The 25,508-nt window shown below is 48.4% G+C and overlaps 1 protein-coding gene across 1 annotated transcript in view; it reads left to right on the top strand.

Moving 5' to 3' along the window:
* casz1 (castor zinc finger 1) overlaps nt 1–25,508 on the top strand; it is a 138,918-nt gene that overhangs the window by 26,375 nt on the left and 87,035 nt on the right. The window contains exons 2-5 of the mRNA XM_055659022.1: nt 5,431–5,962; nt 12,662–13,478; nt 21,290–21,331; nt 23,196–23,231. Of these exons, the coding sequence (XP_055514997.1) occupies nt 5,431–5,962; nt 12,662–13,478; nt 21,290–21,331; nt 23,196–23,231 (1,427 nt within the window). The remainder of the gene's footprint in view (nt 1–5,430; nt 5,963–12,661; nt 13,479–21,289; nt 21,332–23,195; nt 23,232–25,508) is intronic.

The raw sequence follows: 25,508 nt of genomic DNA, 5'->3' as shown, positions 1-25,508 counted from the left end.
TAGATGGTTTTTCCAAATGACTGTCTTCTTGCCTCTGACCTTCTGAAACTTAATTCAAGTTCACAGAAATCAATTGTTTATACAAGAGTTCCCGATTTGGAAACAAAAGTCAGGAGAATTTCAAGATAAAATACAAATATAAAGGTGCCCCTCCCCGGAATGGCTACTGTTGTAAGATATATTCTTACAAACCCCGCAGTCACTATCTTGTACAACAAGAAGGGAACCATTTCCATTCCGGTTTCTAATGTCATTGGATTGTCAACAGCTTGTGACACGTAAACAGCGGACTTTTCCCATCAAGATTCAACCTCCATGTGCAGGAAGGAGGCCGCAGATGCTGCTTTAAACCGACGATAGACACAAAAAGCTGGAGTAACTCAGCGGGACAGGCAGCATCTCAGGAGAAGGAATGTGTGATGTTTCAGGTCTCGACCCGAAACATCTGAAGAAGATCTGTGGTCTGAAGTTGGGTCTCGACCCGAAACGTCACCCATTCCTTCTCTCCATAGATGTTGCCTGTCCCGCTGAGTTACTCCAGCTTTTTGTGTCGATCTTCGGCCTCCATGTACGATCTTCCAATGCAACTTTGGGCTTTGAACAGTTTTACTGGGGAATTAAAACGCTGCATGCAAACTATTCATCACACAAGCTGTCATATTCTCTCGCCCAGGGGTGGGAAAGGAAGAGACTTTCACGACACGCATCCATTGTCAGTCCAAGCCCTGAATAAGACCACAAGACACAGTGGGTGCAGCGGTAGAGTTGCTGCCTCACAGCGTCAGAGACCCGGGTTCCATCCTGACTACGGGCGCTATCTGTACGGAGTTTGTACGTTCTCCTTTGCGAGGTTTATCTCCCGGATCTTCAGTTTCCTCCCACACTCCAAAGACATACAGGTTTGTAGGTTAATTGGCTTGGTAAAAATGTAAAATTGTCCCTAGTGTGTGTAGGATAGTGTTAGTGTGCGGGGATCGCTGGATGGTGTGGACTGGGTGGGGTGAAGGGCCTGTTACCGCCCTGTATCTCTAAAACTAAAAACTAAAACAAGTGTTTTTAGTCAGTTGATCAAGAGTGCGGGAGGCGTGAGCATAGCGGGGATCGGCGGACTTGTGCCCTCCCAACGTTCCAGGTCCAGCCCCGAAATTAAGTGGATAACCTGACTACATTCTATGATGGGATATGACTTCAAAATAAACCAAAGTGGATGTCTGAAGGTGAACTTTAGACTCCAGACTGCAGAGATACAGCGCGTAAACAGGCCCTTCGGCCCACCGAGTCTGCACCGACCAGCGATCACCCCGGACACCAGCACTATCCTACACACTAGGGACAATTTACAATTTTACTGAAGCCAATTAACATACAAATTTGTGCGTCTTTGGGAGAAAACTGGAACTCCTGGAGAAAACCCATGCGGTCACGGGGAGAAGGTTCACATTCCGTACAGACAGCACCTGTGGTTCGGACCGAACCCGGGTCTCTGGCGCGGTGAGACAGTAGCGCTACCTCTGTGCCACCGTGCCGCCCTGTGAAGATGTTTCTTTCCTTCCAAGGCACAACTAGTGTTGGCCACCAATACACGAGTGTCTCTGGGGTGAGAAAGCACAACTTTGGATCCCTTAAAACAGCTCCTCAGCCTCTCATGTCAATGCAGCCTGGGAAAGATCTAGCCAGCTTTGACTACTTGTTGCTTCGCAGTCCGTAACCCTGCCAGTTACACTCCCCAAACACTCATCATACACGCACTTCCTAAATACGGTCAGGCACGAAATCTGTTGGAAGTCTGAAATAAAAGTAGAAAATTCAGTTGCAGGAGATCCAAAGACCGTGTTCGATCCTGACTGTAGGTGCTGTCTGTACACAGTTTGTATGTTCTCTCCGTCATCAGTAATTATGTAATTCATGGTTGGGCAGTTTGTTCATCTGTATCACGGAGAAAACTGATGTGGTCACGGGGAGAGCGTACAAGCTCCGTACAGAGAAGCGCCCGTAGTCAGGATCAAACCCAGGTCTCTGGCGCTGTGAGGCAGCAACTCTACCGCTGCACCACCGCCTTCATGAAGTACTCCCCTTTTCGCTGGATTCTAACTGGTTAACTGTTTATTATCTTGCAATTGTATTTCCGACATCTGCTTTTATTTCATTTCATAATTAAAAAATCGTGTTGTCTCTGCCTATTAACGAACCTCCCAGAAATGCTTCAAATGCTTGGTTAGCTGCTTCTGGCTGTCTCCCTGTGTGAGTGGGAGCCTGTGTGTGTTGTGTTCCCCAAAGTTCACAGCTGTTAATTATAGCCGGATTATTTTTGCAAAAAGGTTATCAGTTTCAGTTTATTTTTGTCTATTCACATTGAAGAGCAAGAACAAACGTTAAAAAAAACTCTAGGCCAATGGATTGAAGAGCGTACAGTGACCCATGTACACTTTAGCTATTGTGTGGATAGAGTGAGCTCTTGCTACCAGTAATGCCTCAATAAAATTTGATGCTTGGTTATTGACGGAAAGATATTAAAGCAAAATTCAGTCCTAATTGTGGTTTCCCATATCAATACAGAGAGCAGGATAATGCCAGTAAGCTCTGATTTCTAGAATCTAATAGCATAAAGACCAACTCAGCAGAATAAATGCTAGCCCTGTTTACAAACACTCAATTTAAATACACCAAGTCACAGAGGCAGGCCATTTGGCCCATTGAGTCTGTGCTGGCTGTTTTTTGTACCAACAACAATCCAGCTATTCGCTTTTCCCAATAGACGCCACAGTTTATTTGTCCTTCAGCTAGAGCGGCACGGTGGCGCAGTGGTAGAGTTGCTGCCTTACAGCGCTTACAGCACCAGAGACCCGGGTTCAATCCCGACTACGGATGCTGTCTGTTCGGAGTTCGTACGTTCTCCCGTGACCTGCCTGGGTTTTCTCCGAGATCTTCGGTTTCCTCCCACACTCCAAAGACGTACAGGTTTGTAGGTTAATTGGCTTGGTATAAATGTAAATTGTCCCTAGTGTGTGTAGGATAGTGTTAATGTGCGGGGGTCGCTGGTCGGTGCAGACTCGATGGGCCGAAGGGCCTGTTTCCACGCTGTATCTAAACTAAACTAAACTAAGTAGTTATCCAATTCCTTTTTGAAAGCTGTAATTGAATAGTCAAAGAGTCATGGAGTTATACAGCATGGAAACAGGCCCTTCGGCCCAACATGCTGACCAAGATGCCCCATCGACACTAGCCCCATTTGCCCGCATTTGGCCCATATCTTTCCAAACCATTCCTATCCATGTACCTGCCCAAGTATCTTTTAAAAGCTGCTATAGTACCTGCGTCAACTATATCCTTTGGCAGCTCGTTCCATACACCCACCACCCTCTGAGTGAGAAGGGTGCCTCTCGGGTTCCTACTAAATCTTTCCCCTCTCACCTTATACATACATCTTCTTATTTTTGATTCCCCTACCCTGGGTGAAAGACTTTGAATTCACCCCCTCTATTCTAAGGTCTGAATCTGCTGGCTCAGGTTTGTAGGTTAATTGGCTTGGTATAAATGTAAGTTGTCCCTAGTGTGTGTTAGGATAGTGTTAATGTTCGGGGATCACTGGTCAGCGCGCACTCGGTGGGGCAAAGGGCCTGTTTCCACGCTGAGTTTCTCAAATCTACTAAACTAATTGATAGCTTCTTGATTTGGACGGTCGTCAAAGGTTACGGGGAGAGGCAAGGGGAATGGAGTTGAGAGGGAAAAATAGATCAGCCATGGTCAAATAGCAGAACAGACTCGATGGGCCGAATGGCTTAATTCTGCTCCTAACTTAAGCCCCTCTGATAAATCTCCACTGCACTAAAGTGCCGTGGCAGTCAATGTTGGGGATTTAAACTTTAGTTAAGAACGAACGAACTGGAGATGTACAATAGTGTTAGGAGTCGTTTAAGCAACTCATTAAGTCAAAGAGTTATTTGACTCGAAGGACAGTTGAAGAAAAAAGATTCTGTAATTCTTTTTTCCACTTATTTTAATTGTTTAAGAATTGCATGCACCATTGAGATTAGCAGGTTCCTCATTTACAGCATGCATTGAACTAGGGGATACCAGGCTAAGAACCAGAGGACATAGGTTTCAGGTGAAAGGGGGAAGATTTAATAGGAACCTGAGAGACAACTTCTTTACATAAAGGGTGGAATTCTCTGCCTCAGAAGGCAATGGAGGTCGGTTCTCTGAATACTTTCAAGCGAGAGCTAGATAGGGCTCTTAAAGATAGCGGAGCCAGGGGATATGGGGAGAAGGCAGGAACGGGGTACTGATTTGGGGATGATCAGTCATGATCACATTGAATGGCGGTGCTAGCTCGAAGGGCCGAATGGCCTACTCCTGCACCTATTGTCTATATGGAACCAGAGGAGATAGTAAAGGCAGGTACTGTCACAACATTTAAAAAACATTTGGACAGGTACATGGGTAGGATAGATTTAGAGGGCTATGGGCCAAACGCAGGCAGATGGGACTAGTGTAGGTGGGACATGTTGATCGGCATGGGCAAGTTGGACCGAAGAGCCTGTTTCCCTCTGAATCCTTTCTATCCACGTACATGGTGTTTTTCACTTTCCATTTCCACATACAAAAGGCCATTCAACACATCAAGACAACATTGGCTCTATGCCAATGGCTAATGTTCAATGGTCAAAGGTTTATTTATTGTCACGTGTACCAAGGGTACAGTGAAATATATTTTATTACATATAGATTATTGCGAGCAATCCAAAACACCTGCTCTCTCCCCATATCCCTGTAAGGGCAGCACGGTGGCGCAGCGGCAGAATTGCTGCCTTAGACTGGCAGAGATCCGGGTTTTATCCTGACTACGGGTGCTGTCTGTACGGAGTTTGTATGTTTTCCCTGTGACCGCGTGGGTTTTCACCGGATGCTCCGGTTTCCTCCTACACTCCAAAAACTTGTTAATTGGCTTCAGTAACATTGTAACTTGTCCCTCATGTGTAGGAGAATGTTAGTGGGATCGTGTTAGTGTGTGTGAATCGCTGGTCGGCACGGACTCGGTGGGTCGAAGGGCCTGTTTCCGCTCTGTATCTCTAAACTAAACTAAAAAGTCTCAAGTCTTGCTTCCGAACAAATTTCCTTTTGAAAGTCCAGACTGGCTTGTTTGCACAATCACTACAGACAGTAACTTCAAGATCATAAACACAGAGCTACATAAATATGTTTATCCTCACGTACCCCGTTGTGTTAGATTCTCGTTACTCTATATCGGGGCTCCTTGATCTGTTGACCATCTGCTGGTGGGACCAGCATCTCTCTATTGACTCCATCTCAACTTCACCTGTCTCTTTGATATATTCGAGTACAGTTATTAGTTTGTCTGGCTTGATGGAAATTGCTCTCTGATATTTCTAATGTTTCTTTTTTCTCGTTTGCAATCTGAAGGTGGAATGAAATTCATGCATTGAGATCACCTCAGGAAGACCCAAGATGGCTGCCAAGCGGAAGGGCGGCCTGAAACTGAACGCTATCTGCGCCAAGCTGAGCCGCCAGGTCGTCTACGACGGCGCGGCTGAGCAGGCCGAGGTAGGCCCCAAGCCTCCGGAGAGTCTCCACGGCGACGGGCCGCCCCACGGCGAGCAGGAAGGGGAGGCCGAGAGCATCGACGGGCTGCAGGACGTCCAGAGGCTGGAGGAAGACAAGAAGAGGAGGGAGGCCATCGAGAAGTGGGTGAATGGGGAGTACACGGACGAGCACGGCGAGGAAAGGCTGGTCAAGACCGCGGACGGCAACTTCCTCTCGACCGAAGGGGTGTACATGCTTCAGCCCAAGGGCTGCAGCGAGGAGGAGGATGTGGACGGAGCTCAGGAATCGCTGGATGGAAGCTTCGTGGACGACAGGGACTCGGAGGAAGTGGGGCCAAAGGAGGAAGGGGACAACTCCTCCAGTGAGGCCAGCATTCGACAGCACAGCATCGCCTCCTCAGGTGAGCCCCAGAAACAGCCAGCCCATAGTGGGCTGCTCATATATATCCCCCTTCTAGACTTTAGAGATACAGCATGGAAACTAGGCCCTACGGCCGAAGGCTTTAGTGAAACTCAACAATTACATGGGGAATCGTTCATCAGTCTTTAGACTTTACAGACACAGTGTGGAAACAGGTCCATTGGCCCACTGAGTCCGCACCGACCAGTGATCATCCTGAATATAAGCACTGTTCTACACACTAGGAACAATTTACAATTTTTACCAAACCCCATTAACCTACAAACCTGTAAATCCATGCAGGTCACGGGGAGATGGTACAAACTCCGTTCAAGCGGCACCCGCAGTCAGGATCGAACCTGGGTCTCTGGCTCTGTACGGGAGTAACTCTACCGCTGCACCACTGTGCTGCCCTAATCTGCTCAGAATGAGGGGAGGGGGGGGTTTAGTCGAGCTTGCCAATTGAAGGAAAAAGTAAGAAAAATACCAAAAGAAAAATCATGTAATTAATATTCTCCCGTTATTGTCTGAGATGTTGGGAGTGAGAACTAAATTCTCCATTAGCCCTCAAGACTAAAAATACAACACAATCCTGTCAGTGTGTTGAACACCTCTTCAATTCAAGACAATACACAAAGCCTGAAGAAGGGTCTCGACCCGAACCTCATCCATTCCTTCTCTCCAGAGATGCTGTCTGTCCCGCTGAGTTACTCCAGCATTTTGTGACTACCTTGGATTTAAACCTGCATCTGCAGTTCTTTGTTACACAAATACACAAAGTGCGGGAGTAACTCAGCGGTTCAGGCCACATCCCTGGAGAACATGGATAGGTGACGTTGCGGATCGGGACCATCCTTCAGACTGATTGTAGGAGGCGAGAGAGAAATCTGGAGGAGGGGTGAGGGGAAGGCCAAAGCCTGGTGAGTGATAGGTGGATACGGGTGGGAGGGGAAGGGGTTGGATTGGCAGAGAGTTGGACTAAGGCCGGAGATGTAAGGACAGTAGGTGTGAGATAAGGAGCTGAGGAGAGAAGTGGCGTGAAATAGGATGCCAGAGGAAGGGACACAGGTGTAAGGGGATGGTGGGAAGGAGTAAAGAAAGGGGTAACGGAAGGGGAAGAGAGCGTGGGAGTAGGTTAGTTACCTGGAACTAGAGAATTCAATGTTCATACTGTTGGGTTGTAAGGTGCCCAAGCGGAGTATGAGGTGCTGTCCCTCTAGTTTGTGTTTGGCCTCACACTGACAACTCACCAACTCTGCTCCCCCATCCCCACTCCCCCCCCCCCCCCCCCTCCCCACCCCCAGGGTTGATCAGTGTCCCTCTTGAATGTAAAAAAGTTGCAGGGTGGCACGGTAGCGCAGCTGTAGAGTTGCTGCCTTACTGCGCCAGAGTCTCAGGTTCGATCCTGACTATGGGTGCTGTATGTTCACAGTTTCTATGATGCCCCATAACCTGCGTGAGTTTTCTCCAGGAAGTCCCGATTTCCTCACGCACTCAAAAGACGTGCAGGTTTGTCGGCTAATTGGCTTGGTATAAATGTAAATCATCCCTAATGTGTGTAGGATAGTGTTGGTATACGGGGATCGCTGGGCGGCGCGGACTCGATGGGCTGAAGGGCCTGTTTCCGCGCTGTATCTCAAAAATGAAATAGTGGAGGCAAGAAACATTAATGTGTTTAGGGTGGAGAGAGTTAAATATTGGAAGTACATGAAGTGTCATTTGCAGTCACTTTGATGAAAACGTGCATTTGAAGGTTTCAAGTCGAGCTGTGGCCAGGTCCACTCTGCATGGAGGAATTTGCTGGCTTTAAGTGCAAAGATTAGAGTACTTCATTTAATGCAACAGTGACACTATCTCCTGAACGGGCTTCTGATATTGAAATCTGGATTTATCTAAAGCCAGGGAATGACATCATCGGGAAGAAATATGATAAGGTCAAAACATTTTTACACTATTTTTAAAGTAAGATTATCTGACACTCTGTCAGAACTAATTATTCTTGCTGATTTCAAGCCTTATGAGGCCAAGAGTCTTGCACGCTTCAGACTGTGCACTGGTCTCAGTGTCCCATGGACAAGATCTTTGGTTATTTTCGAAAGATAATCACTCAACAGATTCTGAGCAGATGCAGGAGTTTCCACAGCACCCTTGTTTTCGTGCTATGCCTGATGCCATTGCTGTCAGGAGCCGGGAACTGCAGACGCTGGTTTACACCGAAGACAGACACAAAGTGCTGGAGTAACTCAGCGGGACAGGCAGCATCTCTGGAGAAAAAGGAATAGGTGACGTTTCGGGTTTGGGTGGAGAGGATGTTTCCACTAGGACTAGAGGTCATAGCCTCAGAATTAAAGGATGTTCTTTTAGGAAGGAGATGAGGAGGAATTTCTTTAGCCAGAAGGTGGTGAATCTGTGGAATTCTTTGCCACAGAAGGCTGTGGAGGCCAAGTCAGTGGATAGTTTAAAGACAGAGATAGATAGGTTCTTGATTAGTATGGGTGTCAGAGGTTATGGGGAGAAGGCAGGAAATAGGGTTAGGAGGGAGAGATAGATCAGCCATGATTGAATGGCAGAGTAGACTTGATGGGCCAAATGGCCTAATTTTTTACTCCTATCACTTATAACCTTATGAAACCGTTCTCTCAGTCTAAAGAGGGGTCTTAACCCAAAACGTCACCTATTCATTTTCTCCAGAGGTGCTGCCTGGCCCGTTGAGTTACTCTGGTATTTTGTGTCTGTCTGAGGAGCAGTCTTATTGGGTGTTGCATTCTGCCGAGCTTCTGTCTCTGTGACAATCCCGTTCCTTCAGCCTCCCATCTTTAAACAGCGGTACAGCGGGTAAAGCCACTGCCTCACGGCACCAGAGTCCCGGGGTTCGATCCTGACCTCGGTTGCTGTCCACGTGTGGAGTTTGCATGTTCCCCCTGTGACCGCGTGCGTTTCTTCCGAGAGCTCTCCCCACATCTCTAAATGTGGAATAACATAATTAACCTACAAACCTGCACGTCTTTGTGATAACATATAACATATAACAATCCGTGCTGTAATTGTTATATGTTATATGTTATATGTTATCACAAAGACGTGCAGGTTTGTAGGTTAATTATGTTATTCCACCTCCTTCCTAAAGCTACGTCCCATCTTTTTATTTTGAGGATGTGCCCTCTGGTTCTGGACTCTGCCACTGGTGAAAACATCCTTTTCTTTAGACTTTAGAGACACACATCGCGAAAAGAGGCCCTTCGGTCATCAAGTCCATGCTGACCAACGATCACGAGTACACTAGCACTATCCTACACACTAGGGACAATTTACAGTTTTTTTTACCCCCAAAGCCAAGTAACCTACAAACCTGTACATCTTTGGGATGTGGGAGGAAACCGGAGCACCCAGAGAAAACCCACAAGGTCACAGGGAGAACGTACAAACTCCGTACAGACAGCACAGGATTGAACCCGGGTCTCTGGCACTGTAAAGGCAACAGCTCTGCCGCTGCGCCACCGTGCCACCCCCTCCACATCCACTCTCTCCAGGCTTTTCAATTGGACTTTGTGCCACTTTGTACAGCTGGTGATGTTTGAGAGGCCCTGTGGAGAGGTCCACCCACCAGTGGTGTGGTGCTGCCCCTTTCTCCATCTCACGCCCTCATTCAAGGGGACCCTGGTGTGATTGAACGGGTTGACACGGAGCCAATGGCAACGGCAATATCCACAGTGTGCTTTGAGTTGCTTTTGACTTGAGCACTTTACTGAGAAACCTGGGCGTCACGGTGGCGCAGCGGTAGAGTCGCTGCCTTACAGCGCCAGAGACCCGGGTTCGATCCTGACAACGGGTGATGTTGGTATGGAGTTTGTATGTTTAGGTTTACGTTTAGATTTATTAATGTCACGTGTACCAAGGTACGGAGAAAAACATGCTATCTAAACAGATCAGATATACCATACATAGATACAATCACATTCTCCCTGTGACCGCGTGGGTTTTCTCCGGGTGCTCTGGCTTCCTCCAACATTCCAAGGACGTACAGGTTTGTAGGTTAATTGGCTTTGATAAAACGTATAAAATGCCCCTAGTGTGTAGGATAGTGCTCGTGTACGTTTCGTTATTGTCACGTGTTACAGTTCAGCAAGTCTATCCCCGTGCTGTAAGCACAATCCCCCAGTTAGTGCAGAATGCACAGAACAGCCCACTGAGTCCATAAGCAAGAGGCGCCATTTTTGGGCACCATTTTACAGTCCCGGTGCGGCCGGCCACAAAGGCCCATTGCAGCCGCCGCTGGCATTCCTCTCCTCGCCCGGCCCTCGTTCCCCACAGCCGACATCGAGGGTGCGGAAGGTAAGACCCCTCCCCCGGTTCATTTCACCGGGCCTTTTGTCCAGCGTCCGCCATCATCGCCATCTCCCTCTACCCTCTCCCCGTTACCCGATCCACGGAGCCAGCAGGGTCCAGCCGGGACGATGGGCCTCCAACAAGCTACAGCAAAGCTCAGTCGCACAACACCTCATGCCTTGACTTCCACGCACAGTGGGACATTTCCCGCACTGGGCAATATAGCCTCTTCACCAGTCAGCGTAATCTCAGGTCCTCTCTCGAAGCCGTTCAAGCTCATGGCTACAGCAATGCTAGGAATTCCCACAAACTAAAGGCTCAGTCCCCAGGGCTACCAGGACAAAGATCATGAGTGGTTTAAAACATCACCACATGTATTTTCTTCTTCATTTTGCTGAGCACTTGCTCCTGTATGGTGTAAAACTGCAGGAGATAAATGTACAAATAAAGACACAAAGTGCTGGAGTAACTCAGCGGGTCAGGCAGCATCTCTGGAGAGCATGGATAGGCGACGTTTCAGGTCGTGACCCTTCTTTCAGTCCTGAGATGTCACCTATCCGTGACCTCTAGAGATGCTGCCTGACCCACTGGGTGACCCCAGCACTTTGTGTTTCTTTTGGTGAACCAGCATCTGCAGTTCCTTGTCCTTCTGGAGATGAACGTAGACATGTTGACCTGGGTGGCCATGTAACCGGTGGGATGTTTCACAGTGTCGGCACGGTGGCGCAGCGGTAGAGTTGCTGCCTTACAGCGCCAGAGACCCAGGTTTGATCCACAACACAATGCTGTTTGCATGTTCTCCCTGTGACCACATGGGTTTTCGCCAGGTGCTCTGGTTTCCTCCCACATTGCAAAGACGTGAAGGTTTATAGGTTAATTAGCTTCTGTAAACTGTCCCTAGTGTGTAGGGTAGAACTAGTGTGGATGGGAGATCATTGTTCGACACAGACTCGGTGAACCAAGGGGTCTGTTTCCATGCTGCATCTCAAAACTAATCCAAATTTAACCTGTTTCCGTGCTGTGTCTCTAAACCAAACTAAATTCAACCAAAGTTATTGAGACAAATAGCAGCAGTGGCAGCTGAGCTTAGCTAGATCACAAAGCAGACATGATCTTTGTGAATGGGAGAGTAGCATGGGGCAGAGGGCCGAGTGGCCTCCTTCCGTGCTTGTTGTAGTTGCGATCATGAGAGATAGTAAGATGCAACTGACCTGCCAAGAAAACCTGTCACAGTCTGAAGAAGGGTTCTGACCCCATTCCATTCCTTCTCTCCAGAGATGCTGCCTGTCCTGCTGAGTTACTCCAACATATTGTCCCTATATTTGTTGTAAGCCAGCAGCTGCAGTTCCTTCCTACACATTTTGTCTTCCAGCCCAATTGTGTTTAATTAATTATTTTTAGAAAGACCCGACCTCTATTGCCCTTGAGAAGGTGATGGGGAGCTGCCTTCTTGAAACGCTGCCATCCTGGTGGTGAAGGGGGCTCCCTTTAGACTTTAGAGATACAGCACGGAAACAGGCCCACCGAGTCTGTGCCGACCAATGATCATTCCATATGGTTGCACTATCCTACACACTAGGGGCAATTTACAATTTAACCAAAGCCAATTAACCTGCAATCCTTTATCGTGTGGGAGGAAACCGGAGCACTCGGGAAAAACCCACGCAGTCACAGATAGAACGTACAAACTCTGTACAGACAGCACCCGTAAACAGGATGGAACCCGGTTCTCTGGCGCGGTGAGGCAGCAACTCTACCGCTGCGCCACCGTGACGGGCTAACTGGACTATTAAAGGAGCTCTCGTAACTGGCCTCCCATTTGGGCCGAGTTACCGGATTTAAACTCAGCGGCGGTGAAGATCCAGTGATATCTCTCCAAGCCAGGGCGTCGCACTAGCATAGAGACCAAAGGGCACCTTCCTGAGAGAAAAAAACAACAAGTAGCCGCACAAACTCACAAAAACAAAACTGCAAAGCAAACAATTCCATTGCTTTATTAGTTAGAGTAGGAGTTATCAGAATGCTAGAGAATGGAAACCCCCTCCACCCACTATCGCCCCTCAAAATGTGCTCTTATATAACAAGTTAGTCAATAAAGACTAGACACCAGCAGAGGAGATGACTTTGTACATATTAAGTGGGGCTCTGAGTCAAATACCTTTATGAAAACTTTGTTTAATGTACTGAGAAGCCATTGACTAGAACATTTAGTGAAATTGATTTTCCTGACATTGATGAACTCCCTTTATTTTGGCCCTATATTAATTACTTTTTACAAATTAATTTAGCAGTCGTAAAACTTAAGAGCTGTGCAGAATGTTCCTGAAATGTTTAACTCTTCGCTGCCCCTCGCCTTCCTTCTCGCCGCCCGCAGGGGAAGCCTCCACTCTCCACGACTACGCCGCCTCCACCATGAACGAGTTCCTGGGGATGTTCGGCTACGACGACCAAAACGTGCGGGACGAGCTAGCGAAGAAGATCAGCTTCGACAAGTTGAACGCCTCTACCTCAGAGCCCTTCCCCGCGTCCTCTCCGGGCGAGGACCCCCTGGCCAGGCGAGCTCGCAACTCCAAGTACGAGGCGTGCATTCGGAAACTCAAGGCCGGCGAGCAGCTCCCCCGGCCGCTCCCCAGCGCCAAGGTGGAGGAGCCGGCGGCGCGGGGGGCACCGCCGGGGAAGGAGGTCCACCCAGCGGGAGTCCAGGACGTTCCCCTGCGCCGCGAGGTGAAGATAACGCCCATCCCCTGCCCGCCCGGACTCCTGCACCAGGCCCAGGGTCTGGCCCCCAGGGCCTCCAAGTACGACTACTTCATCCAGAAGCTGAAGACGGGGGAGAGCATCAGGCCGCAGAACGGCAACACCTACAAGCGGCCGTCCAAGTACGACCTGGAGAACGTCAAGTACCTGCACCTCTTCCGGCCCGGCGAAGGGGACCCCAACATGGGGGGGGCCATCGCCTTCAAGACCGGCAAGGTGGGCCGCCCCTCCAAGTACGACGTCAAGAACATCCAGAAGCTGGCGGTTGTGAAGGCCCCCACCAACACGGCGGCCACCCCACTCTCGGGCGCCACCTGCCCCGCGCCCACCGGCTCCCACTCACCCGCCTCAGTCGGCTTCGGCGGCCCCGACCTCCTCAAGTCCAGCTTCTCCCGCACCGACTCCATCACCACCGGGACCGTCTCCACCGTCAAGTAAGAGCTCTCATTCCATCCCCCGTCTTTGTTTCACCAGGCGGTTAGAGTCGCTGCCTCACAGCGCCACAGACCCGGGTACGACCCTGACCTCGGGCGCTGTCTGTGCGGAGTTTGCACGTTCTCCCCGTGACCCGCATGGGATTCCTCCGGGTGCTCCGGTTTACCTCCCACATCCCAAAGACGTGCGGGTTTATAGGATAACTGGCTTGTGTAAATTGTCACTGGTGTGTGGGGTGGAACTAGTATACGGGTGATCATTGGTCAGCGTGATGGGCTGAAGGGCCTGTTTCTGCACTGTATCCCTAAACTAAACTAAGTTTGGAGGCAAAATCCAGGACTTGTATGAAGGGGGTGAATCTGCTGCTTTGAGGTTGGGGACACAATTCCCGTCGCCCTGGTTACGAGGATGGAATGGGTCTCCCAGAGTTACGAATGGGGGCCATTGAGGGGGAGGTGTGAAAGTCCATGGGGGCAACGGGATCCAGAAAGACAGGCTTGCATTTCTGTAGTGACGTGACTCTTGGTCAAGAGTGTTTATTTATCATATGTCCCAGATAGAACAATGAAATTCTTAAGGGCCTGTCCCACTGTACGAGGTAATTCAAGAGTTCTCCCGAGTTTTCCCCTGATTCGAACTCTGAGAATGTCCGTAGCGGGTCCGTAGAAGTACGTGGATGTCTCGTAGCGGCTTGTACGAGTAACGGTAGGTACTCGGGAAATCCGGTAAACTCGTATATTTTTTTTGCAACACTGTGAAAAATGTCCACGAGTAGAAATATACTCGTGATGAAAAAAATGATTACTTTTTACTCGTACGAGCCGCTACGAGACATCCACGGACTCCTACGGACCCGCTACGGACATTCTCCAAGTTCGAATCAGGGGAAAATCGGGAGAACTCTTGAATTACCTCGTACAGTGGGACAGGCCCTTAAAAGGTCTGTTACACTGTATGAGCTAATTCAAGAGTTCTCCCGAGTTTCCCCTGAATCGAACTCGGAGAATTACGGTAATGGCCGCTCGTAGGTACTCAGGGCTCTTGTGGAAATTTTTCAACATGTTGAAAAAACTTCACGAGCTTACCGCGTTTCCCGAGTACCTGAGCGTTACGAGCCGCTAAGAGACGTCCCGAGATCCGACGTACCCGCTATGTACATTCTACGTACTTACCACGAGTTTGATTTTTTTTTTTTAAACTCGGGAGAGCTCTTGGGTAAACTCGTATAGTGGGACAGGCCCTTTACTTGCAACAGCGCGACAGAATATTCACTGTTCCAGATCACTGACTAAACCCAGGAGTGAGAGCACTGGGTAACACTGGAAATACAGCAACCATTTTGCACGCAGCAAGATCTCACAGAAACCAGACTGTTTCATTGACATTGGCTGAGAGTTTGGAATTCACCACAATATTGGCTCAACTAAGCACTAAGCCACCAAGAACTGAAGGGATAGACAAAAGTCCTGAGAAACTCAGCGGGTGCAGCAGCATCTATGGAGCGAAGGAAATAGGCAACATTTTGGGCCAAAACCTTTCTTCAGACTGATGGAGGGTGGGTGGGGAGGGAGCAGGGAGAAGAAAGGAAAAAGGAAGAGAAGGAGCCCGGGGGCTGAGGGAGAGCTGAGAAGGGGAGGAGACAGCAAGGGCTACCATAAATTGGAGAATTCAATGTTTATGCCGCTAGGGTGCAGACTGGCCAAGCGAAATATGAGGTGCTGCTCCTACAATTTCCGGTGGTGCTCACTCTGGCCATGGAGGAGGCCAAGGACAGAGAGGGCAGAGTCGGAATGGGAGGGGGAGTTAAAGTTTGTCTACCTTCGATTTTCCAGCATCTGCAGTTCCTTCTTAAGAACTGAGGGGGTCCCGGCATGTGGGAAGTGAGGAGGGGGGGGGGGGGGGGGGTGTAGAAGGGATGAGCACCTTTTGAAAATTAGTCGGCAGCTATGCGGCAACTCTTTGGTGTACGTTGTATGCAAAAACAAAGACTTTCACTGTACCGAGGTATGCACGACAATGAAGCATCATCATCGATTCCCTCGAAACAGTCCCGTCCACAAGAGGGTATGACATTGCATCCAAAGGTGGTCCTTAGGGGACATGGCAATGTGGACGCTGAGATGTTCCCGCTGGTGGGAGAATAAGACCATGAGACACAGGAGCAGAATTAGGCCATTCGGCCAATCGAGTCTCCTCCGCCATTCAATCATGGCTGATCTATCTTTCCCTCTCAACCCCATTCTCCTGCCTTCTCCCCGTAACCCCTGACACCCATACTAATCAAGAACCTACGTTTTAAAAATGAATTTGACAGATTCACCCTCTCATCTCCATTCTAATGGTACGTCCTTTTATTCTCTAGCTGTTTCCATGCTGTATCTCTAAACTAATCTTTTAACCATGTCCACTTTGAGATTCTCTGAGAATGAAGAGGTATCACATTGAAACGTGCCGGTTAAAGTCTAGGACCAGATGTGGCCTCACCAATATCTTATACAACTGCAACATGACCTCACAACTTCCATACTCAATACACTGACTGATGAAGGCCAATGTGCCAAAAGATCATTGTGTTCAGTTCTGGGCACCATGTTATAGGAAAAATGTTGTCAAGCTGGGAAGGGTGCTGAGAAGATTTAGGAGGATGTTGCCAGGACTTGAGGGCCTGAGCTATCAGTAGAGGTTGAGCAGGCTGGGACTCTATTCCTTGGAGCGCAGGAGGATGAGGGGTGATCTTATAGAAGTGCATAAAATCATGTGAGGAATAGATTGGTTGGATGTCTTGCCCGGAGTAGGGGAATCGAGAACCAGAGGACATAGGTTTAAGGTGAGGGGGGACAGGTTTGATAGGAACATGAGGGGTAACTTTTTCACACAAAGTGTGGTGGGTGTGTGGAACGAGCTGCCTGAGGCAGGTACAACGTAATGTTTAAGAAACATTTAGACAGGTACATGGATAGGACAGGTTTAGAGGGACATGGGCCAAACACAGGCTGGTGGGACTAGTATAGATGGGGCATTTTGGCCTGTGTGGGCAAGTTGGGCCGAAGAGCCTTGTTTCCATGCCATAGACTCGATGACTATGACTATATCTCTTCACAAGTTGATTAATCCAAGCATTGAAACAATGAGCAAGGGCGATACCATGGGAGTGCAAGCTAACATCAAGATCTGGGCTACCAGCTATCCCAGCGGTCGGCAACCTGCGGCCCACGGGCCGGATCTGGCCCGTAACCCAAAATCATCCGGCCCGCAGGCGTATTTTTTATTTTGCAATTCGTTTTCGCGACCTGGGAACTGCAGCGAGTCCCGGGGCACGCAGGCGACCTGGGAACTGCAGAAAACGAATTGGAAAACACGTGAAAAACAATGCGAAAAACAACAGTGTCACACTGTGGTGATAGATGCGGCCCGCCATCCGCTCACAGACACGGGTCCCGGCCCCTATGCAGAACTAGGTTGACAACCCCTGATCTATCCAGAGTCAGGGAGTTGGAATGTGACAGCGGGCAGCCGAGTGAGACACACCACTGTGATCATCAGCATGGACAGCAAACAAAGGTGTGCACCAATAATTTGTAGAACATCAGTGTGTGTATGCGTCACTGTGCAAAATAATTTCAATCATATTGTATTCAAAATGAATGAGCCTATTATACTGGAAATTGGTTTTCATCTCGAAGCACAGAGTCCATTTTATTTTAGGCTGCGCTCTGATTACATTAATAATGATCTTAACCTTTCCACACAGGCACAGGGAGACAGGTTGATCCTGCTGCTCTCTCCATTTGTTCAGGTGCAACTTTGCTGGCTGCGTTTCTGGGCCGCGCTCTTGATTATTCCATTAACGTAAGGCAGGGAAAATAAATAGACTAAACAGACGGGGACAGAAGAATGTTCCCATCTCCACAGCGCCCTGACTTGACGTCCCTAAATTGCTCTGCATCCCTTTTTGGAAAATGCAGCCTCTGCTGCAGCAAATGTTACAGGGGATGGAGCAGCCAAAGACACAGTGGCACGGTGGCACAGCGGTAGAGTCACTGCCTTACAGCGCTAACAGCGCCAGAGTCCCGGGTTCGATCCTGACAACAGGTGCTGTCCGTACGGAGTTTGTACGTTCTCCCCGTGACATAGAAATATAGAAAATAGAAACATAGGTGCTGGAGTAGGCCATTCGGCCCTTCGAGCCTGCGCCGCCATTCAATATGATCATGGCTGATCATCCAACTCAGTATCCCATCCCTGCCTTCTCTACCCCCTGATCCCCTTAGCCACAAGGGCCACATCTAACTCCCTCTTAAATATAGCCAATGGACTGGCCTCAACTACTGTCTGTGGCAGAGAATTCCACAGATTCATGACTCTCCCCGCGGATTTTCTCCAAGATCTTCAAACCTCCACACTCCAAAGATGTACGGGTTATTTTTAGGTTAATCGGCTTGGTATAAATGTAAATTGTCCCGAGGATGGTGTTAATGTGTTGGGATCGCTGGTCGGTGCGGACTCGATGGGTCGAAGGGCCTGTTTCGGCGCTGTCTGGAAAGAGCATTGCCAAGAGTGGCGGTTGAAGCATTGGTGGCATTTAAAAGACTTTTGGATAGGTACAAGGATATGCAGCGAATGGAGAGATATGGATTATGTGCAGGCTGATATGTGATGGTCTTGGCATCATGCAGGGCACAGACATTGTGGGCCGGGTTTGTGCTGCACTGTTCCTTGTTCCATGTTTGTTCTGCTGATGTTGGTCGAAGGATTAAAATGGATCCCTGCTCTTCCTCGAGGATCTCTTAAACTCCACCAGGCGAGGGCTGGATTTAACATTCCCCCCAAAAGGCAGGCCTTCATACTGCAGTGGAATATCAGGCCAGATGTAGTGTTCAGGTCTCTGGGCTGGGAGCTGTGGAGAGACTTTGCCTGAGTCACAACCAACTTCATTGACTCAGCTCATTCAGATTCAGATTCAGATTCAATTTTAATTGTCATTGTCAGTGTACGGTACAGAGACAACAAAATGCATTTAGCATCTCCCTTGAAGAGCGACATAGCAAACGATTTGAATTAAAAAAATACTAATAAGGGGTGTCCGGGGGGGGGGGGTGATTGGCAGTCACCGAGGTACGTTGTTTAGTAGAGTGACAGCCGCCGGAAAGAAGCTGTTCCTCGACCTGCTGGTTCGGCAACGGAGAGACCTGTAGCGCCTCCCGGATGGTAGGAGGGTAAACAGTCCATGGTTGGGGTGAGAGCAGTCCTTGGCGATGCTGAGCACCCTCCGCAGACAGCGCTTGCTTTGGACAGACTCAATGGAGGGGAGCGTGGAACCGGTGATGCGTTGGGCAATTTTCACCACCCTCTGCAATGCCTTCCGGTCGGAGACAGAGCAGTTGCCATACCATACTGTGATGCAGTTGGTAAGGATGCTCTCAATGGTGCAGCGGTAGAATCTGAGGAGACAGATGGACCTTCTTCAGTCTCCTCAGGAAGAAGAGACGCTGATGAGCCTTCTTGATCAGAGTAGAGGTATTGTGGGTCCAAGAGAGGTCATCGGAGATGTTGACTCCCAGGAACCTGAAGCTAGAAACACGTTCCACCTCCGTCCCGTTAATGTGGATGGGGGTGTGCGTGCTGCCTCTGGACTTCCTGAAGTCTACAATGAGCTCCTTGGTCTTCTTGGAGTTAAGGGCCAGGTTGTTGTCAGCGCACCATGCTGCTAAGTGCTGGACCTCCTCCCTGTAGGCCAGCTCATCGTTGTTGCTGATGAGGCCAATCACCGTTGTATCATCTGCATACTTGATGATGGTGTTAGTACCATGTACAGGTGTGCAGTCATAGGTGAAGAGGGAGTAGAGGAGGGGGCTCAGCACACAGCCCTGAGGAACGCCGGTGTTCAGGGTGAGAGTTGAAGAGGTGTGCTTGTCTAACCTCACAGACTGGGGTCTGTTGGTTAGAAAGTCCAGTATCCAGTTGCAGAGGGAGGGGTCGATGCTCATCTCCCCACAGCCGCTCCCTAACCCGCTGAGGATTTCCGGCATTCTCAGTTTTCATTGTCAGATTTCTGTCAACTGCAGTATTTTGCTGCTTTTGGACTTTAGGCTTTACAGATACAGTGCGGCAACAAGCCCTTCAGCCCACAGAGTCCATGCCGACCAGCGATCATCCCATACACTAAGACTACCCTATACACGAGGGACTATTTTATCGAAGCCAATTAACCTACAAACCTGCATGCCTTTGGAGTGTGGGAGGAAACTCGAGAGCCCACGTGATCACACTCCGTACAAACTCTGTACAGACAGCATCCCTAGTCAGGATTAAACCCGGGTCCCTGGTGATGTAAGGCAGCAGCTCTACCACTACGCCACCTTGCCGCCCACTGAGCCGTTGTCCTTACTTGTGCAGTGGGTTTCTGAAACAACGGAAATGCTTAATCAGGGACATTTTGAGTCATATTCCATGCGAGGCTGCTGGCTTGAGTAGGTAACTCAAGAACATCAGAGATGTGCCTGGGCCTAGTGTACCCTGGCCAAGCTGGAGATACCTGTCACTTGTAGATTGGGTCAGGCATCAACAAAATTATCAATTGCACAATTGCAGAATCCTGTTTGTGTTACCTCCTGCTGAGAGGAAAAACATTCTGACCTGTTACCCCTCAGCTTGTTTTAGTCCATAGGAAAACAAGCCCAGTATATCGAACCTCTGCCCATGACTAGAGCCCTCTACTCCATCCAATCTGCCCCACACTTCCTCCAGCACCACCAGTTGTTTCCTGAGGTGCCCACAATGTTCTGAGTGTGACAAAACCAGTGCTTTGTAAAATTAAACGTCCCAAAGTTTATATTCTGTCCACGACCCTCGACAGCAAGCACCATTATTTGAGGCAAGGGATTATTTGAGGCAAGGGATTATTTGAGGCAAGGGATCTGTTTTTTTTCAGAGCAGCGAGTGCATTTCCTGACCCGCTCGAGCACGCAAGGGGATGGAGTGGTCGGGAAATCTTTTGTTAGTTTTTTAGTTAAGTCTAGCTTAGTTGAGAGATACAACGTGGAAACAGGCCCTTCGGCCCACCGGGTCCGCACTGACCAGCGATCACCTGCACATTAACACTATCCTACACACACTATGGACAATTTACGCTGATACCAAGCCAATTAGCCTACAAACCTGTACGTCTTTGGGGTGTGGGAGGAAACCGAAGATCTCGGAGAAAATCCACGCAGGTCACGGGGAGAACGTACAAACTCCGTACAGACAAGCACCCATAGTCAGGATTGAACCTGGGTCTCCAGCGATGCAAGCGCTGTAAGGCAGCAACACTACCGCTGTGCCACCGTGCTGCCCCTCTGCTAATTGAACAAGTCAATTGAACTATCCAAGTATCTTTTTTAATTCTGCTATAGTCCCTGTTTCAACTACCTCTTTCTGCTAATTAAACAAATCACTTCCATAGAGTCATAGAATCATAGAGTCTTACAGGCCCTTCAGCCCAACTTGTCCACACCGCCCAACCTGTCCCATCTACACTAGTCCCACCTGCCTGCGTTTGGCCTATATCCCTCTAAACCTATCCTATCCACGTACCTGTCTAAATGTTTCTTAAATGTTGTGATAGTCCCTGCATCAACTACCTCCTCCGGCAGCTTGTTCTATACACCCACCACCCTTTGTGTGAAAAAATTCTTTTTCCAAATCTATATTTTTGCTCTTTGTCATTTTGCCCACCGCTGAGCTTGCTGTCAGGTTATCCTGCACTAACTGACTGTCGGATGTGTGAAGCAAAAAGTCTGATTGACCTCATTTTTAATTTCTCTCACAGCCGGCTTTCCAAAGGGGAGCCCTTGGTGGACGACTCAGTTGGGTATGTACTTTACTTTCTTTACCTATTTCACCCGCGAGCCCTTCAGCTTTAACTGTAATTGTTTAAGGAATTGAGTCCTTCAAAGTGTTCCTGACCTTTCTCAACAGCGGTCCATTACTGTAATTGCATTTTACGATTGTGACAATTCAGCTTAAGAAAAATTATTGTAATGAGTTTAACTCTTCAACTAATCACTGTCCTTTTCAGCTTTTAAAAACGTACAAGGGTATCTCTTTTTCGGCTACTATTTTTGAAAATGCGTGCAAATCCAAGAGGTAGATAGATATTTGGACATCACATCTTCCATGTTGACATTGACTTCGGAATTTACCCTTCATCTTCCTAGATATATCGACAGTTCCTTTTTAGTTGTCAGCTCACACCCTTGATTTATAATTTCGAAAGAAATTACATTACTAAGTCTGCAATCTGTTTCGATGTGAAATAATTATTACTACATTTTGTACAGCGACTAAACGAGAGATGTTTTGCTTCATCGGAACAGCATAAAACCTTCGAATTAAATGAAAAGCATCTACAGACGGCTTTCTGTCCAAAATGTTCTCCCATTTAGTTTTAGTTTTAGAGATACAGCCCCTTCAACCCAGCGAGTCCGCACCGACCAGCGATCCCCACACATTAACTCGACCCTACACGCACTATGGACAAGTTTACATTCATACCAAGCCAATTAACCTACATCCTGTTCATCTTTGGAGTACGAGAGGAAACCGAAGATCTTGGAGAAAACCCATGCGAGTCACAGGGAGAGCGTGCAAACTCCATACAGACAGACGAAACAGCAGTCAGGATCGAACCCGGGTCTCTGGCGCTGTAAGGCCGTAGCTCTACCGCTGCGCCACCATGCCGCCCTTTATCCCATCTGCATCCCATGCCCTTTTCCAGTTGGCATTCCAGCCTTGCAGCTGCCAGTATACGAGGTTGTTCAGAAGCGAGTCTTTACTGCGGAGTAGCGATAATCCAGGCGTCAATGTCCTGGGATTTTAATAGAACAACTCGGCTGTATCCTCACTGATGATGTCAACTGTGCCAGTCAGAGGGTCCTGGGTAAATGCTACAAGGGTGGCACAGTGGCACAGCGGCTAGAGCCAATGCCTCACATCTCCCAGATACCCTGGTTCAATCTGACCTCAATCTGGCCTCAAGTCTGTGTGGAGTTTGCACGTTTTCCCTGTGACCACGTGAGGTTCTGCTAGATGTTCCGGTTTCCACCCAGATCCCAAATGTTGGCAGTTTGTGTAGAATGGAACTGCAGATGCTGGTATATACCTAAGATATATAGTATCCTTGCAGGTAGACAAAAGTGCTGGAGAAACTCAGCGGGTGCAGCAGCATCTGTGGAGCGAAGGAAATAGGCAAAGTTTCGGACCAAAACCCTTCTTCAGACTGATAAAGGGTTGGGGGAGGGGAGAGGGGAGAAGAAAGGAGAAAGGAAGAGGAGGAGCCTGAGGGCTGAGGGAGAGCTGAGAAGGGGAGGAGAAGAGGAGGAGACAGCAAGGGCTATTGGAAATAATATCTTTGCAATAATGCGAATTATAACATTGCAATTACATATATAATACAATTGACATTATATATGTCATTATATATATATATAATTGACATAACAGACAATGCTGGAGTAACTCAACGGGTCAAGCAGCATTTCTGGAGAAAAAGGATGGGTGGTGTTTTGGGTCGGGACCCTTCTTCAGACAGTTTGGCAGGTTATTCGGCTGCTGTGAATTGCCCCTGGTCTGTGGGTGAATGGTAGAGTTTGAGAGGAGCTGGTGAGAATGCGGGGCACATTTTTAATGTCAGCAGAGTTTGGAAGACTTATACCGTTGTGCTTCTTTCCCCACAGACGGTTGCCGACTACCAACGTGACTACAGTAAATCGGTGAGTGTCGCAAGGGGTCTGGCCATTGACCAGAAGGGGAGGGGAATGTGGGGCTAATCATTCCATAAACTAAGACACTCAATGCAGACCCACTCTCTCTTGGGGAGAACAAAACACTAACACAATGCAGGTGGACAGGTCGCTTTTGAGAGAAATATGATATTGGTGCTATTGGAATTGAGATATTCCACTGGAAAAGTTGATCATTTTTAGAATAGAAAGGGCTTGGAATTTGCTTGCACTCTCTATATGCCTGGCACAATCTCCAGGAGGAATTTCTGGGCAAATCTGTGGAATTCATTGCCACAGACGGAGGTGGAGGTCAAATCTTTGGTTATATTTAAAGCACAATTGATACGTTCTTGGTTAGTACAGGTGTCAAAGGTTACGGGGAGGAGGCAGGAGAACAAGGTTGAGAGGGAAAGATAGATCAGCCATGATTCAATGGCGGAGTAGACTCGATGGGTCGAATGGCCAAATTCTGCTCCTATGACTTATGAAACTATAACCCTATCAACGGTACTTTGTAGCCTCAAGCAAATGACTGCAGATGTAAGAAATGGAAAATGAAAACATAAAATACTTCCTGGAATGAGTGGGTCAGCATATGATGAGTGTTTGACAGCACAGAAACTTACAGAATAATGAGAGGCACAGATAGAGTGGATGTGGAAAGGATGTTTCCACTGGTGGGAGAATCTAGGACCAGTGGTCATAGCCTCAGAATTAAAGGGCGCTCTTTTAGCAAGGAGGTGAAAAGAAACTTCTTTAGTCAGAGTGTGGTTAATCTGTGGAACATTGCCACAGAGGGCTGTGGAGGCCAAGTCTGTGGATATTTTTAAGGCAGAGATACACCAATTCTTGATTAGAACGGGTGTCAAGGGTAATGGGGAGAAGGCAGGAAAATGGTATTAGGAGGCAGAGATCAGCCGTGATTAAATGGCAGAGTAGATTTGATGGGCCGAATGGCCCAATTCTACTCCTATAACTCGTGAAAATGAAAATACTAGGAATATTCAGCGGGTGAGGCAGCATCTATGGAGAGAAGGAATAGGCGACCCAAGCAGTCTTTCCATGTGAGGCAGAGGTTCACCTGCACCTCCTCCAACCTAATCTATTGCATCCGCTGCTCTAGGTGTCAACTGCTCTACATCAGTGAGACCAAGAGCAGGCTTGGCGATCGCTTTGCCCAACACCTCCGCTCAGTTCGCATTAACCAACCTGATCTCCCGGTGGCTCAGCACTTCAACTCCCCCTCCCATTCCGAATCCGACCTTTATCTGTCCTGGGCCTCCTCCATGGCCTGAGTGAGTCCCACCACAAATTGGAGGGCCAGCACCTCATATCTTGCTTAGGTAGTTTACACCCCAGCTCCAATTTCAGGTAGTCCTTGCTTTTCTCCCCCCTTCCCCTGCCCTTCCCAGCTCTCCCACAGCCTACTGTCTCCGCCTCTTCCTTTCCGCCCCCACCCCCACATCAGTCTGAAGAAGGGTCTCTGCCCGAAACGTCACCCATTCATTCGCTCCATAGATGCTGCCTCACCCGCTGAGTTTCTCCAGCTTTTCATCTGGATAAACATCAAGTTTATCAATGATCAGTTTTAGTCCTACTTCGGCGAGCATTGAACCATTGATTCGTATCATCCCAAGGGCAAAGTGTTTGTCCGTGTGGTGTGAATAGAGACACGTGTAGCAGTGGTTTCTCTTTGAGGTCCACTCGTCTAAAGTGAGTGAACAGCCGTCCCCAGATTCCAAAGATAGACACAAAGTGCTGGCGTAACTCAGCGGGACAGGCAGCAACTCTGCCGAGAAGGAATGGGTGACGTTTCGGGTCGAGATGCTGCTTCAGGCCGAGAGTCAGGGGAGAGGGAGGCTAGAGATAGTCTTTCCTTCAATTCCTGCTTGATTTCTTCTCGGATCTTTGTTCCAGACTTCATGACCACATCACACATTCCCTCTCTCCGACTTGGATTTTCAGATCTTGTGCTGTCAATCATTTTTGATTTCGACACCTTTGGCCAAAGTGCAAATAGAATTCTGTCTAAAGCTGTCAACCATGCAATAACAAACTTGGGAGTTTCTGTGGAATTGTTCTTGAAATGCAAAAGATTTGTTTCCTGATTTGTGTCGGATGGAATGCCAACGGACTTGTTTGAAGCCACTGAAGGCATGTTTGTGTTCCACAGGCTGGTTGAATGATGACGGGGATGGCTGATATTTAAAAGTTGTTTCACACGGCTTGTAATTCACCTAATTCCTATCATTCTTGTTCACAAGA

Source organism: Leucoraja erinacea, chromosome 30 (genome assembly GCF_028641065.1).
Source record: "Leucoraja erinacea ecotype New England chromosome 30, Leri_hhj_1, whole genome shotgun sequence".
NCBI classification, from domain to species: Eukaryota; Metazoa; Chordata; class Chondrichthyes; order Rajiformes; family Rajidae; genus Leucoraja; species Leucoraja erinaceus.
Note: the sequence above shows the minus strand (reverse complement) of the source record. Positions and strands in the feature narration are given on the sequence as shown.